The 17118-nt window shown below is 38.1% G+C and overlaps 1 protein-coding gene across 2 annotated transcripts; it reads right to left on the reverse strand.

Moving 5' to 3' along the window:
• Positions 1-760: 760 nt before the first annotated feature.
• On the reverse strand, positions 761-16825 carry LOC121255822 (GTPase-activating protein GYP1-like). 2 transcript variants are annotated; one of them, XM_041156357.1, is made up of 10 exons: positions 16636-16825; positions 15276-15477; positions 14974-15157; positions 13820-13890; positions 5921-6058; positions 5742-5833; positions 4190-4461; positions 2370-2455; positions 2089-2190; positions 761-1091 (listed from the first exon to the last, which is right to left on the reverse strand). In XM_041156357.1, exons 1-10 carry the CDS (start codon positions 16737-16739, stop codon positions 930-932), a joined length of 1413 nt encoding a protein of 470 aa, XP_041012291.1. In that variant the 5' UTR covers positions 16740-16825; the 3' UTR covers positions 761-929. The 2 variants fall into 2 exon arrangements, with proteins under 2 accessions (XP_041012291.1, XP_041012297.1); XM_041156363.1 differs by having other exon boundaries at positions 15333-15477; positions 16636-16824.
• Between the last annotated feature and the right edge of the window lie 293 nt (positions 16826-17118).

Here is a 17118-nt window from a genome sequence, read left to right on the forward strand (position 1 = left end):
GTAGTAATTTACCACAAAACATACGACGTTTTGAACAAGGATGAGTCGGTTTTTTATTTTTTTTCTTTTTAAGTTACTAATTGATAGCACACATTATAACGGTGACAGCTTCTTTCGTGAAAGTCACTGGTAGATCAAAACGCTCATGACATCACTTTTTCTTTTCTTCTGTTTTTTTTTTTTTTTTTTTTTTTTTTTTATTTCTACCGAAATCCTCTACCGAAATCTTTTTTAATTTTTTTTTTTTTACTTAATGATTAAGTAAGTATTTTTAAATGAATATGTGTTTTTTTTTTTTTTAAATATCTAAACAGTTTTAAAAAATGGTGAAAGAAAAAGTAGGGAAAAAAAAAAAAAAAAGTGCAAGTGTGCGGTAGAGAATTTCGGTAATTCTCTGTGGACGTAGCAACGTCCATCTAAACATTGACTGGGATCACCCCAAGCAACCAGTTTGATATGAGGAAGCCAATGGAAGAAAATTAAGTAATGGTACAAACTATATTTTATCGCTCTTTCATCCCACTTTCAAATGCAACGCTTTTATCACCATTTGATTTGTTTTATATTTTAAAAGAAAATTTTAAAAGTTGATGGACTAAGTCGCCTCATCATGGTTGGGATAAGAGTAGGACGGACGAGCATGTAGTTTGTAGAATCTGTTAAGAAGATGTAAACAAAAAATGAATAGAGAGGAATGCGAGTCCATTCACGAAATGGTGGTGTCATACAACAAAGAAATTATCTTTTTTCCCTTTTTCCCCTGATCAAAGCAAACCTACAAAACCTAGGAATACATATACTTGTTTTTATTTTTTATTTTTTTGAGGGGCTGGGAGAGAACATCTGTAGATAGGAAAAAAAGGCGGTGGAATCATGAAAAGAACAAAATTCCAATCTGACCATAAAAAGCGAATATCACAAATTCCTTTCTAGCTAGCTAAGTGGCTGGGAGAGTTGTTGAACATACTGTGCCACATGAAGGCTCTTGAAAGCACCATCTCAAGCTCTGCGTGAGTCCATTTTTGTGTTGGAAGGTGTTGAAGGAACATCACCAATTCCTGGAAATCAAGCGTCTGGAGCTTATCTGACCACTGAAAATGAAAGTAACAGCTCTTGTCAATTATTGGAGGTATAATAAAGGTCACTATTGCAGTGGAGAATCTAATAGTAACATCATCTAGCCTCTATCCAAAGTTTAGTTGGAGAACAAGTCATAACCAAATGGTCTACAGTAAAATGTTATCAACACCATACAGAGACAGCCTTTTATATTATTCTCCAGAGTTGAAGTGGTTACCGCAAGTGTTAAGCTCTAAATTACCTTCAACAATATGGACTCTGGTTCGAGACATTCATACTCATTTGCAAAGTTTCAGAAAATCACATCTAGCAGGAAAGAAATTGAGCAGCTCATGCTATGGCTAGTATGTCCGACATGCTGCAATCAGATATCAGCTTTAGGATAGCGGATGTGATTTTTCCAAGTCTAAGGCTCTATTGCTTGATGTTTCTCTTTCTTTAAAAAAATTGAAAAAAGATAAGGTACATGGAATAGGAATAAAAGTGCACCAACAGACTGGATCAATCATGAGCTAGACAACGGCCTAATCCAGAATATTTAGCATAAGAACCAATGAAAAACAATGCTAAACGAGGCATTACTAAAAAACCAGCCTGAGGCTGTGGAAACTTGCAATGTTTAGTCGGAGTGATAGCACAGGAACTTGCTTTATAAAACAAGGAATATTCTTTCCATGTATTAGCAAATAACAAGAAAAGGTACTAATTGATTAGCACTAAGGCAAGTGGTGTTCTGAGCATAACATTCCAACATGGAATGACAGTACTGAGTCCAAATGAGGAGCCCACAAAAACACGACAGGGATAAGTTCAAAAGTGGCACTTGTAGGGTGCATTAGATTTAACTGCAGGATAATGCAAAACACAAGCTCTTTCATATTTTGCCTTTAATTTCCCGTTATCCACCAAACAGCAGTAAAAGACACAATGATGACAATTGAGAGCAAATACATTTCCAACCATAAATTAGAGCTCGTATCAGCAAAAAGGCAAGAATGCCCATCTCACCGTTAAAAGAAAACTGGCAAATATGTACACAAGGAACTCTGGCAGTGCATCTCCTTCTGCAAGATATGTGTCCCACAAGCGAGTCACAAGATGGAAAGGTATCTAACAAAACAGAAGCTGTCATTAGCTTTGCACAAATTATTAAAGCACAAGGTCATGGTCAAATATCCCCTGCAAATGTTCACAGCTGCAACTTAAGAAACCCAGAGATTACATATTTAATTCATTTGTTTAAGATTTCAATAATTAATAGTACACCTAATGCATTTGTAGTTGCCAACCTCACGTATTAGAAGACAGTTGAACCAGCGGAAAGCAAATTGAAGAAATTCCAGCCCTTGCTCCTCCACGTGTCTTGAAACAGGTTCTAGCACAAAGAGATTTTGTCAATTGCGCCCAGCATATTGTATTTAGAACTTTGGACAGATTTTTTATAAGAATAATTTTGGACAGATATGATTATAAAAAAATGAAGAAACAAGAAGGATTATATATAAATTTTTGTTATCAGTAAATAAGGAATATTCAAGAATTACTTGTATCCTTAGTCAGTGATGCCTAGGTGTTGCCCTTGTATATGTCCAGTGTACTTGGGATATGCCTATGGTAATTGGAAGTTTCAAACATTTCATGCATTAACGCAAAAGGGTAATAATAATAATAATAATAATAATAATAATAATAAAACATACGATTTGGAACTGCAATCTACAGAAGATGGTTCACCAACCACTTCGTCAAAAAGATCTAGGAACTCAAGAAAGCTATTTCTTACAAAAGTTTCCTATCAGAAAAAGCTATTTATTACAAAAGTTTAAAAAGTCCTTCGAATCCTTTCCTGTGGAGGCACTTGGAGTGACTACGAAGAATATGCTCGTTTTCCTTCAAAATAAAATTCCTAGATGGCACTGTTCCTAAAAAAGCATAATTAACAACATATTCTTTCAAAACAAGATACGTATAGAAATCTGCAACTAAAGTGAGTTAGGCTGGTACAATGGGGGTCTTTTTTTCATTTAATATAAATACTGGCCAGGCATTGCTAACTTAATTTTAAAATGTTAAAAGAGGATATTTTAAATCACAACCAATATTATATTTCTTAGGACATTGTAGGTAAAATAAATATTGATAAAAGTTAACAAGCGTAGCCCAAGTATACAGGAGGTATACAAAGAGACGCCTAGTTACAAGTTAGGGACTCGCAATGGATATAAGAAAATCTTGGAAACTAGCCCTGTTGAGAACAATTACAGAAGCCCATAAGAATTACTATAAAACATTACAATTTAATTAGTACTACAGTTTAATTAACTCAAATCTCCAATCTACCAGTTTGTTATTTTGTAATGACACCACATTAGGCCCACAACATCCTAGCGTCCCCTTACTAAAGCACAAAATTGAACTTCTTGATAAACCAGCAAAATGCATCATCCAGAATACAACTATCATTGTATTTATTCAGACAATAACCTATTTCCATTATTCTGCAGCAGATGCAGTGATATTTTGAGGTAACTCTTTACAGCATAAACAGGCTTAGAGAAACTTGAACTTTAAATAATACTAGCATTTTGGCGCGTGCCGACAAGTGTGCAAGGAATTTTTCTTAAATAAAATTGGGGAAGGAGGAGTGACAGGGAAGGAGAGAATGAGAGAGAGAAAAGAAAAACATTGAGTAAAAGGTAGATATTTCCGATGCCATCCAATATCAGTGACAACAAACTTACACAGATTTTTTTTCTCGAGATGCATGATTGCACTGTATAATAGTAATAAGAGGACTTAGAGGAGTATTTAAAAAAATGTGTAAAAATTGAGAGTTTGGCTTATTGGTAATTTAAACAAATTGCTGCCATCAAAATCAGAAAATGTGTAGTAGAGCACCAAAGGATTTGTAGGTTTCCTTTGAATGTGCTGTGCACAGAAATGGGAATGTTCAGGACTTCCAACTCGACCCAAAACACAAAAACCTACTTAAACAAATAGCAAAAACAAGCAAGGATTTAGGTATGACAGTGGACAGTGTACAGCAGTTTATTTCATGCAAAGGAAGCGTTATAGAGTAACAAACTAGAGGCTAAAATAAAGGTGTTACCATCAATCCGCCTAACCAACTCCTTCAGTTTAAACACAAGCCTTTGAATTCCTGGTTGAGCAAATGTGTAATGGTCTTGCATCCCATCAAGCAATTTCGATAGACACCAATAGCAATCAGCCTCTATGTTAGAGATTTTTTCTGGAGACAAATTAGAGACTGACCAGTTATCCATCCCCCCTTCCAAGTATTCTGACAAGAAAACAACTAGAAAGGGTGTAGCTAGATCATTTATTCCCTGAACATATCCACTTGCAGGATGCCGAATGGCCCTGTAAAGAAATCAGAAAAACCAATTAATAAATTGACAACATGAGGAAAATACTCCAATGAGGACACTTTCACAATCATACACTACAAGTTGACCAGTTTTCGTTTTTCCTACCTCATGAAATGGACCAAAAAAAGGGTCACAACCATATATTTGGGTAATGAGATGAAATGAGAATTCTGTGAATAGTAGTGAAATAGTTTGAGTTAAAATGTTTCATTGGATTTTGGGAAAGGAGAGAGAAAAAGTAGAATAAAAATATTATAAGTTAAAACATTGTTTGAATATAATTTTTTAATATTATTTTTGTTTTGAAATTTGAAAAAGTTGTATTGTTTCTTGTGTTTTGATTGAAAATTTGGGAAAGTTGTAATGATTAGATGAAAAAGTTGAATATTTGAAATTGAAAAGTGTTGTGCTTGAGTGATGTTTCAGAAGGAAATTATGAAATGTTTTGATCTCATATCATCTAAGTGCCCCAAACATAGCCTAAGATTACCTCCATCCCTAATTGACTGGGATGTGGTTGTCATTTGGCCCCAAATACCATAGGTCATAGATGGTAAAAAAATTATGAAAGTATCAAATTATGAAAAAAAAAATCTTATTTACTTGATCAATAAAATCTTACTTTATCTATAAAAGAAAGTTATGAAAGTAACAACTAAAAAGTTTCTTGAATGCACAATACTCATAACTCATAAGATTCTGCATTTTTTTTTTTTTTATAGGTATAAGATTCTGCGTTTCTCTGGGCATACTAAGGCAAATTCTTTTGCAGTTGTCCAAACAAGTGCCAGAAGAGACTTGACATTAGTTTCATGTCCATAAATGGAGAAAGAAAATGGAAAACACAGTTGTTTGTCTGGTGTGTGATGCATCTTTTTCTTGGGTAGAAGTTAAAGAACAGTATAATGCTAGGTTTATTTTTTATTTTTTTGAAATAAAGTACGCTAGATTGAGTTTTATTCTACTCTCTCCTTTTCTTTTTATTTTCTTGTTGCTGTGTTCCAGAACCTTTATTCTGATTATTCAAACCCCAGCCACAAACTTACAAACCCAATCTGCACAGACCAGCTTCAGATCTGTGTTTCCCCTAAATGAGTCCCAAAATTCTTACACTCCTAAGTCACAAACTATGGAGCTATAAGATCCTACATCAAAAATTCATTAAGCCAATGCATATTTGTGTAATGAACTAGAGCAGGAGAGACAAAGTATGCAGTATGTGTTGGTCTCTGCCTTAATTCTAAATAACAGAGATTATAGGGTGATTGTGACCATGTATAAAGGATGCGCTCCAAGGATTTCTGAACTTGTGGTTCGTGGAAGAAAGTAACATCAGGTACAGTTCTTGGACAATCAACAGCAATCTGATGAGAATAAAATTGGCAATTTGTCAAAAATTGGGCACAAGAGAACACAAAAACCAGAACGAAAATTCAAGACATTAAAAATACCTGGCGAAGCATGTTGATCTCATCATCTGATCTGTCAGTATCTGGAATATCATAATACCGAGAAACACAGTCGAGATACTCAAGGCGCTTTCTTCTTAGAACTCCCTCCTTTCTATCTGAATTAGGTGGTGCATATCCCTGTTGTCAGTTCATTTTAAATTTCAAGCACGCAAAAAATTTTAATTTAATAAGAAAACTAAGGAGAAAAGCCAGATTATGTGAGCCCGAGCCTAGATATGATGGTCCCTCCAATACATAGCACTACAAAATGAGCCAATGAGCTTTTTTTCTTCCAAGAGAAATGCAAACTTTCTATCGAAGGGGTAGGGAATTAATAGTAATGGTAATGAAGAGATCAGCTATAGCAAGATGAATCGCAGACGTCCCGTTTGGATTCAGAAAGTGTTTCATCTCATCTCATCTCATCTCATCATTACAACTTTTTCAAATTTTCATACAAAATATAATAAACAATTCTACTTTTTCAAATCCCAAAATAATTTTTTCAAATCCCAAAACAATAATAATATTAAAAAATAATATTCTAACAATATTTTTTTCAACTTTCATCTTTCATCTAAAACTATCTCATCTCATCTCTGAATCCAAACCAGATTCCTTGAACGTTGTTCCTCACTAGCACTCAAAGTCTACTAAATCAAGATAGCTAATGGAAAAATTAGATTAAACAAACAGCAAAGCAAAGGAAAAATTTAACATCAGCAGAGAAGATGAGTATTTGCACTTCAGATATCTGGAAGATGACATAACTTAAGCAATGCTTGATAAATCATAAGACCTTGCTAAGGGCCTGTGCACCCCCGAGATTAGTCGGGACGCTGTTCCTGGATACCCAGTGCCAATAAAAAATAAAATAAAATCTTGTTGGCAAGGTCTTAGCAAGGATTAGAAATTGATTTCAGCTTTAAAAACATATCTGTAAAGGAAATGGTGCTCCTAAAAAAAGGTTCTTCCATGCATACGAAGTCTTAGCTGTAGAGTTTTGGCTTTCTAACAGATTGTTTTAGTAGATGATACAGGAGGACGAAAACAAATCTCAAGTATTATGAGCCACGGGGATTCCATTTGCATAATTTTTCTCTCTCCTAAAATATTTTCTCTCCGTACACTTTTTGCTCCGTTGGTTTTTTGCCATTGGTGGTGGTTCGTTAATGGCAATAATTCCTTGTGGAGATTAGCGTGTTATTCCAGTTTGGGTTACGGTGTTGGTTGGCTTCGACGGGGATGCGCAGAGAAGTTTTTATTGATCAGAAGCTATTTGCGTTCAGAAAGGAGAACGAAAGGTGGTGAAGAATCACAGAGAGTAGTCGCCGTGTGGTGAAATACATCTCCTTGGATCACGAAGCTCTGGTGTGATTGGGTTCTATGGTGAGGGAATGTACAGCGTCATTGGGCTCTTCTGAGTTCCTTAGAACACATAGAAAAGGAAATCACATGTTAGTGGTGCAGAGGGGTTGCAACCACAATGGCAGTTTTTTCTCCCTTTCGGAGTTTGAGCATGAAAAGATGAGAGATCTGATAGTGGTGCCAGAAGGAAGGAAGGGGGAGGGGTGGAAGAACTTTGGAGACACCTTGAAGGAGCTCACTTCTCCTTCCTCTGTTTTGAATGTGTGAAACAGAGTGGCTTGCGTTCCGTGGTCTTCCCAGGCAGACAAGTCGAAGGTGTTTAGGGGAGACGGTGGTGCTCCATCGTCGATGGTAGACAGCTCACGGTCGTACAGTGAGGTGCTCCAAGCGCAGAATGTACTGCCTCAAGCCGTGAGTGCAGTGGTGCCAGGAGTGTCCATTTCAGAAGTCGTGCAGAGGAGCGAGGGAGATGGCAGCGAGATGTTGGGGCCAAATGAGGAAAAAATGCTAAGGCTATTGGTTGATATGGAGGAAAAAGTAGGGGTTTTATTGGAAGAAATACTCTGCCTTAAACGCTGCATTAAGGGGAAGGAAGTGATGATGATGGGCCTAGCCCGTGATTCGGGCTCTAATGAAGGGAGGGGAAGGCCTTCAATTTCGGACTAAAGGGAGATGGGCTCAAGGGCAAGGAGGGGTCACGTGGTGCAGGCTGGGCTGGTGAAGGGCCCTGGGTTGGGCCAGGTCTCAGGCCCAAAGAAGGCCTGGAGGGCAACGAACTGGGTGCCTGCCGATATCTCAGTCCAGGCGTTGTGTCCAAAGTTTTAAATTTCGTACCGTATTGGCCGGTACGGCCGAAATTTTTCGTTTCAGCCGTCCGGCCGGTACAGGTACTATACCTGTTCCGTACCGGCTAAAATACCGGCCGGTAATACCGGCCTCAATTTCGGCCTGTACCGGCCTATATTTCGGCCGGTACCGGCCGATATTTAGGCCTGTGTTTTTTTTTTTTTTTTTTTTTTCGTTTTTTCAAACTACAAACTTATTTTTTAACCCTCAATTCAGACTAGACTATTTATAATTTATAATATATATATGTATTTGTATATAATTTATTTATATATAGACTATTATTTTAGAATATAATTTTTATATATATTTATATATATAATTTATTTATAGATCGACTATCCCGAAACGCTATCCCGAAACGGTACCGGTACCGAAATATTTCGTTCCAGTGCCTTGACCGGTACGCTATCCGGTACGGTATTCAAAACATTGGTTGTGTCACCCTCTTGCGGCGCCGATAAGCGTCTTGCTAGACTCCACACCGGCACAGAAAGCTCCTCCAGTCGCTGTCAACCACCGTGGTGAGCCGGTGTCACCTCGATGGGAGGATATTGAGGATGGCGAGTTGGTAGAGAAGCCGACAGAGGATGGGCCTTTGAGTGTTGATTTCCCGTCGCCGTCATGTGGGCTATCGGTGGAGATTGCACAGACTCAGTCGTGCGAGGTGCTCGGAGGCCCAGCTGTGTCTCCTGTGCAGTCTGACTCGCCAGAGGGTGACCTTTCGTTTCTGAGGTCTCCGTTAGGCACTCTACCATTGGAGATGGGATTTTTTTACGGGAATAAGTCTGGGGATGGCTAATCTTTTGAAGAGTTGAGACTTTCTGAAAATTTGGTTGCATCCAAAGGTGAACCAGATCTAGTGTGTGGCTTAGAATTGGCTCTATTTGCTACTGACAATGCTGGTGAGGAGGGGGCCATTCTAACTCCTCTGTGTACACTCCCTCCCAGTTCTAATTATGGGAGTTGTGCGTCAAATTGGGTTTTCAAGAAGGTAGAGGAGTTACAAGCTGTTATTGGGGTTTCTTTTGGAGGTTACGAAGAACAATTTACGACCCCCTTCTTGTGACAATTGAAGCTAGCCGTTCGAAGTCAACCACAAAGTGGGATAGGGAACTTAAACGGAAAACTTGTTCCATCAATTATGATGTGAAGGAAGGGAGTGGCGGAAGGGATAGATCGAAAGGGAGGGGCAATCTATGTTTTTATGAAGCCTAAGATTTTATCATGCAAGGTACGGGAGCTCAATGATCGCAATAAACACCTTCATATCAAAACATTATTGCGGATGTGGAAGGGTAATGTGGTGTGTTTTCAAGAAACAAAGTTGTGATTCATTGATAGAAAAATTGTCCAAAGTTCATGGGGGTACTCGTATGTAGGTTGGTCTTATTTGGCCTCTTTGGGAGCCTTAGGTGGAGTGTTACTAATGTGGGATAAAAGAGTGGTTGAAGCAATTAAGGAGTGTATTGGAGATTTCTCAGTTGCGACTTTATTAAAAAATGTGGTTGACAGATCGGAATGGGCATTTGCAGGCTCCTATGGTCCTAACGTGGACAGAGATACAAGAAGGTTATGGGAAAAGTTGGCGGGCCTATACTCTTTATGGGATGTGTCGTGGTGCATGGAGGTGATTTTAACTTTACTTGCTTTTCGAACAAACGATCGGGGCATTATCGGAATACTGTGGCAATGGAGGAATTCTCCGAGTTCATTTTTTATATGGACCTCATGGATCTCCCCCTGGTAGGGGGCAAGTACACTTGGTCCAACGGGCGGGTTTGGTCGAAATTGGATAGATTCCTTGTCTCTTCTTCGTGGGAAGACCATTATCCAGAAGTAAGTCAGAAACGGTTAGCTTGAGTCAGCTTAGTTCATTTTCCTATCCTATTAGACTATGGGGGTATTCACAGGGGTCGCCGGTACTTCAAGTTTAAAAACATGTGGCTAATAGCGGATGAGTTTGTAGAGATGGTGCGTGCTTGATGGTCATCGTATCAGTTTATTGGCACTCTAAGTTTCATTCTTGTAGGCAAGCTGAAGGCACTGAAACAAGACCTAAAGAAGTGGAACTTGGAAGTTTTTGGTCATATTGACAATCAGAAGTCTACACTCTTGGAGGAATTGCAGAAGTTAGAGGGCAAGGAATTATTGGGAGATACCTCGGAGGAGGTGTTATTGAGGAAGGGCACCGTTATGGCAAATTTGGAGAGGATTTTGTTGTCAGATGAGAATTTATGGCGTAAAAAATCTAAAGCCCTTTGGTTGAAAGAAGGTGATAGGTGTACGGAGTTCTTTCACAAAGTGGCTAATTCACATTGGCATAGCAATGCTATTGAGGCGTTTCATTCAGGTTCTTAGGTGCTATCTTCTCCTCCCAAGCTAGAAAACTATATTGTACATTATTATGAGACCCTTCTCACAGAATTAGCTTCTTGGAGGCCGAAGCTTGATTCATTGTCCTTTGAGGCAATTGACTAGCAGAGTGTGAGTGTTTTGGAGATACCTTTCGTTGAAGAAGAGATTTACAAGGTCATCTCTGGTATGGCTAAGGACAAAGCACCAGGTCAGGATTGTTTTTCAATGAGTTTCTTTCAAACTTGTTGGAACATTGTGAAAGACGATGTTATGCAAGTTTTTAGTGAATTTCACTCTTTTTGAAAGTTTGAAAAATCTCTTAATACGACTTTTATTGCTCTCATTCCCAAGAAACACAGGGCTCCAACTATTGAAGAATTTCGTCCAATAAGCCTGGTTAGTAGCGTTTATAAAATTATTTCGAAAGTTTTTGCCAACCGGCTTAGCCTGGTGTTGGAACATATTATTTCCAAGCCTCAGAACGCATTTATTTGTGGGAGACAAATTATTGGTTCGGTGGTCATTGCAAATGAGTGCTTGGACCACAGACTGCGGGAGGGAGGTTCAGGTATTCTTTGCAAGCTTGACATGGAGAAGGCCTATGATCATGTAAACTGAGAATTCCTCTTATACCTGCTTGAGAGGTGTGGCTTTGGGGATAGGTGAATTTCATGGATGCGTCATTATATTTCAATCGTCCGGTTCTCAGTTCTAGTTAACGGCACACCTATTGGTTTTTTTGATAGTTCGTGGGGTTTGCGGCAAGGAGATCCTCTATCTCCTCTTCTATTTGTTATAGTTATGGAGGCTTTAAGTAGGATGGTGCAGACCGCTGTTGGTGGAGGTTTCTTATTTGGTTTTCAGGTAGACAATGGCTATGGTGGCCCTATTATCATCTCACACCTTCTTTTTGCAAATGATACTTTTGTCTTTTGTGAAGCGGATAATAGCCAGATCCAAACTCTACGAGCATTGTTACTTGGCTTTAAAGTAGTGTTAGGGCTTAAGGTGAACCTTGGCAAGTTTGAGATGGTTCCGGTGGGTGCAGTCTCTAATATCCTCAGTTTAGCAAGCCTTTTGAATTGTAAGGTGTCCTCTTTCCCAATGAAATATCTGAGCCTTCCGCTGGGAACAACTTTCAAGAATAGAGTTATATGGGATGGGGTGGTGGAGAACATAGAGAAAAAGTTGGCTGGTTGGAAACAGGTGTATTTATCAAAAGGGGGCCGCCTCACTCTTATCAAAAGTACCCTCACTAACCTCCCCACATATTTTTGTATCTCTGTTTCCTATGCCTGCAGGGGTGGTGAACAGGATTGAGAAACTCTTTAGGGCGTTCTTATGGGGGGACATGGGGGAGGAGAAGAAATTTCATCTGATTAGATAGAAGATAGTATGTGCCCCAGTTGTGAACAGGGGTTTGGGAGTGTGTAACTTGAGAACTTTTAATAAAGCTCTATTGGGGAAATGACTATGGAGATATCACTTGGAGGGGGATCATTGTGGAAAGAAATTATCGACGCTAGATATGGTGCCACTTGGGGTGGTTGGTGCTCCAACGAAGTTAGAGGGGGGTATGGTGTGGGTTTATGGAAGTTTATAAGGAAGGGATGGTCATGCTTTGAAAATCAAGTTTGCTTTGTAGTCGGAGAGGGCAATCGAATCAGTTTTTTGCGGGACGTGTGTGGAGATCACGCATTGGAAAAGGCTTTTCCGGCTCTATATCGTATTGCAGTTAATAGAGAGGCTTCATGGCAGATGTGCAATTATTTTCTCATGGTTCGCATCAGTATAATATTCTTTTAATAGGGATTTTCATGACTTGGAATTATCTATTATTTCAGACTTTTTCAGCCTACTATATTCCACGGGGACTCCTATGGCACAGCAAGATAGATTGAAGTGGAGGTCTAATAATTACAAGAAATGTACAGTTAAGGCGTATTATAACATTTTGACAAGGGTGTTGTGAGATGGGATCCTTCAAAGGGTTGATGTTGCTTGAGTTATGCCTATGAGGGTGGTGGATTTGTTGGGTTGTTGGAGGAAGATGCAAGGCTGTCATCAAGTGGCAACAATGTGGAAGATGATTTCGTTGTGCATCATGTGGTATATTTGGACGGAAAGGAATGCGCGCTGCTTTGAAAATAAGGAACGCACAATGGTAGAGCTGAAGAATTTTTTTCTCCACACTTTAATACTTTGGTTTTCCGTTATTGTATTGAATGAGGACAATGTTCATGATTTCTTGTCTTTAATTTATCTCTCTTAGAATGTATTTAGGTGTTCTTTTGTATACTTCCTGTACATGGGCTATGTCTATTTCATTCATATCAATAACATTTATCTCTTATAAAAAAAAAAAAAAAAAATTATGCGCCACGGGAATTAGATCTTCAAATTTACATCACTGATGTCAAGGAAATCTCAAATGCAATAATTTAATTGGATAATAACGATCTCTTTCGCGATCGCATATAACGGTGATCTTACAGCAAAATAGGATCCATCTAGCTAATTGTGAGACCCACCGTCACCCACTCATACAAGAAAGATTATAACTAGACCATTTTGCAGTGGCAGAGATTTCACTAAAATGAGTCAAGCTTTGGCAGCAAACATGAGAAGGTCCAAATCCATGTGACATCTAGAATCCTGAAACTGATGCTAACTTCTAAAACTAGGTGCATTAAATGCTAAAGGTCTTATCTAAAATCATGAGAGACTAACAATTCACTACTATCAAGTGTGAGCCATTAACATCTTGTGCAACTATGCGATTGGCACCGAGTGTCTGAGAACAGCGTCCCGACTAATCCAAGGGGTGCACAGGCCCTCAGCAAGGAGTTTCCCGCAAGTGCACCTCGGGTAATTCAAGGGAAAAATCTCACAGTCTGATGGCCCCTAGAGATTATTTGCACCGAAGAGGATTCAAATGTTAGACCTTGGAGGGAGCATACCACCAAAACCAAAGTCTTTACCACTTGAGCCAACCCCTAGGGGTTCTATGTTCTCTTTATCAGTCCAATGGAGAAGAAATACAATTTCACAGCTTTCCATTCAATCCAAGATCTCTAATTATATGCCAAGAAACATTTTATTACAAGACTAAGGGCACGTTTGGATACAAAACCATCTCATCTCATCTAATTTCAACTAATAATCTCACTACTATTCGCAAACCATCTCAACTCATCTCATCTCATCTCATCTCACTATCCAAACGGGCCCTAAAACTTCCGTATAAAGACAACTTCAGATCACAAGCCAGAGATTTCCAGTCACATGATTTTGAAATTGGATAGCTATCAGAACTCTCAAACTTACCAAGAGAAGCCTCCATACATCTGGGCGCATATAATCTGGTACTCCACTCCAAGCTAACTCGCGCAAATTCTCTACAATATGAAATTCAAAATCGAGATGTTATAGCTCATCAAGTCATATTTACATTAAAATTGTAAGACCTCATAAGAACGACCTAGGAGAAAAGAAGGCAGAGGTACTGGCCCCTATTTGCATGAAAATTACTTCAGGTAAGTTTTCATTCAAAATACAAACTCAAACTACCAAAATGAAAACCTTTTTCTGAAAGGTAATTATAACGAATTCTAATAAAAGATTAGGAGGAAAACCATGATAAAGGAAGTACACACAAACTTCCCAAAAAATTAAAAATGTAATGTTAGAAATTAATAAACTCTGCAAAAGACAATGTGCTGCTGTTTGGGATAAGTGTTCGAACACCTATACACTGTGCCCAACCATAAAAATTAAGCTAAAAAACAGGCATGTCACGATAAAATGTGTGATGTTGGGAATGCCAAACATTCGGATAATGAGGATGCCATTATCCATTGGGATAGAAGTCTACATGCCACTGTAATGCAATAGCCCTTTTTTTGGGAAAAAAGTTTATGTTCCTGATGAATATATTGTTAGAAAAATGGTTTGTCCATAAAAAAATCATTTGATAGAAGATCACATTGTGCAAAGGGCTGAAGGGCTGTCCATTAGACCTAGGTTACATGGCAACAAAAAAAAAAGGTTCCCCGACATAAAAAAAAAAAAAAAAGGTTACATGGCAACAAAATTGTTATTATTCACAACTACTATTGTTGTAACAGATGTCGGGAAAAAATATCATCCTGCAGCTTTTTCACATGTTCGCCTCAGCTAAGATGATTCTAGAGAAAAACAATCTGTTGTATAAAATTGTAAAACCAATAAGCATAAAAAATAGCCCTATAACACATTTTCAGAAGCAATCCACACAAGATCCAGCAGACACTTACTTGGAAAAGAGGAGAGATAACAAATTCAAATATATATTAAAATATAACTAAAGCATAGAGTATAATTTCACCACGCTTCAGCATCTTGATATATACTGGCAGTCCCATCATACTCTACAATATACACCACAACACATCCATTACCAGACATGCGAAGGATGCAAAGACAGAGAGGAGAAACAATACCTAATACGACTGTTGTCCCTGAGAGCACCTTTGTGAACTTCATAACTCTCGCAGAATCTGTAGCTCTAGCACCCATAGCAGACTTCTGAACTTCTTTGGATGTATTTTCAATATTTGAGGTTGATGTTTTCAACTTATTGACATTTGTGTTCTTATTTGCATTGCTTGTACCCTGGACTTCTTCCTACATTACGAGTAAAAGACCTCCTTTTAATTCTCAATCATCAAAATTTCACACCTCATAGGTCTATAATAATTTTTTTATAAGTATACTCTTTCTTTTTTTATTAGTATATGCATACCATAAAATTTTTTAATAAGGAAACATAATGATGAGTGAAAATGGATATCAATATTGCCTCTACTTCCTTGGTCACGCGATCACTTGAGCCAGCATCCTTGAATGAGGAGCTCCTTTCATACTCTGGAGACAGTTCTTGTAAGCTTGGATCTGACCTTCTAGTTAGTAAAATTTTACCAGGTATACTGCGGCCTTTGAGCAACCTAGATAGACCAACAATTATGATTAAACAAACTCTAAAGTCACAATGCTATTGATCGCTAAAAACGAAGGTATTACAACAAAAGCACATAGTGGAATTGATGTACAAGAATCAGTGATATGCTAAAGAAACTCTGTAGAACCCATAATATAGGTAGCCTATCTCAATATTAGATAAAGATATTCTGCAAATAGATAACTACTTAGCCTTCTTCATAAATAGGCATCACTCCAAATGCTTGAAAGTGGAAACTTTTAGATAATGACATAAGCAAATGATATAAACAAGGAGTTGTATTGTTAAAAGTCTAAGACGACCTATTGCAATCAGAATCAAACCAATTTGAGAAAATCGAGCAGGAAAAACCAGATCAAAGGGGTAAAAAGATCTAAGGCAGTACTTTTAAAAAAAAAAAAAAAGATGTAAGGAAGTGATTTTTAAGGAAAAGAAGACATGGCACAAGGTTATATCAAGAATCATGATAACTTTTTCTACCGAACATTCAAAACTAAGTGAGACATTGTCATGCAGATAGCAAATCACTAGAGACAGAAACATGGACAGACATAGAGACAGGGACAGAGGGCTGAAAAGTCCACCTCTGTGGCCACATGTTCGAATAGATCAGAGATCCACAACACCAAGTGCAAGTAACCAAATCTTGTAAAATGAACTTCCTACTACTAATTCTCAGCTCCATTCGATTGCCAAGCAAACTTAGGATATAATAAACCAAACTTCGAATCCCATGGTCTACATCTCAGTCCAGATGCTTACCCACATTTTCCCAGAATCTAAACGGAACAGAGCATAACTAACCCACCCAACCCAAATGCACAGATCGTATAAATTACACAAATTCACTTGCTGATTTATACCAAATACATAAAAATAACCAGGACCTATAAATTTTCTCAACCATATCATAGAGTTTGAGAGATCAGAAGCCATGATTAAGATTAGAAACAATATCCGGTGGATTTTCCAAATCTAATACCACAGACTCACTGACTAGTGAAATTCTGAAGTCCTCGAAAACTCATGACTTTGCAAGCATCTCCATGAGAGATCAGGAGCTTTTCTCCCAATTTAAGGAAAATTCAAGCAAATATAACTGAGAAATGGGAAATGAGAATTCTTGGGAATTAAGGATTCGAACCCTTGAACATTTTTTAGGGTCTGGTTGAATCTCGAGTCTAAGCTCACAGAGCTCTCTTTCTTCCGCTGATTTTCTTCGCTGCTACGGTTGGTGTTGTTCATCATGGTCGTTGGCAATGGAAAAACCCCGCTTTTCTCTGTGCTTGTAGTAAGTTTTTTTCCTTTTTCTCTCTCTTTTTTTTTATCGTCTTGTTACGACGCCTTTCAAAGAAATAAAAAAGTGCCCACCACATGACATAATTCGGGCTGTTTCTCGTTAATAATCCTGAAGGCAATTATATTCTTCATTTTGATAATTATTTCTTCCCGACGTTGGGAATTAGTATTTGGTCGATATTTTTGCATTTTTTTTAAAGCTGCTTTGGTGCAGTCGGTCTGTTACTAGGCTTTAACAGACTCCCAAAGAAAGGGCGTCACATCAGAAGCTATACACAAATGAACATAAGATCATCACACCCGATAATTTCAAGAGTCCTCAAAATGT

This window comes from Juglans microcarpa x Juglans regia, chromosome 1D (assembly GCF_004785595.1).
Source record: "Juglans microcarpa x Juglans regia isolate MS1-56 chromosome 1D, Jm3101_v1.0, whole genome shotgun sequence".
In the NCBI taxonomy this organism is placed as follows: Eukaryota; Viridiplantae; Streptophyta; class Magnoliopsida; order Fagales; family Juglandaceae; genus Juglans; species Juglans microcarpa x Juglans regia.

Excerpts from the sequence above, each read along its gene's own strand:
- LOC121255822 (XM_041156357.1), bottom strand. The coding sequence starts at position 16,739 with ATGATGAACAACACCAACCGTAGCAGCGAAGAAAATCAGCGGAAGAAA. Across the intron at positions 15,158-15,275 it reads CCTTATTAAAAAATTTTATG|GAAGAAGTCCAGGGTACAAG; the intron begins GTATGCATATAC and ends CTCGTAATGTAG. Across the intron at positions 2,456-4,189 it reads GTTGGTTAGGCGGATTGATG|AACCTGTTTCAAGACACGTG; the intron begins GTAACACCTTTA and ends TCTTTGTGCTAG.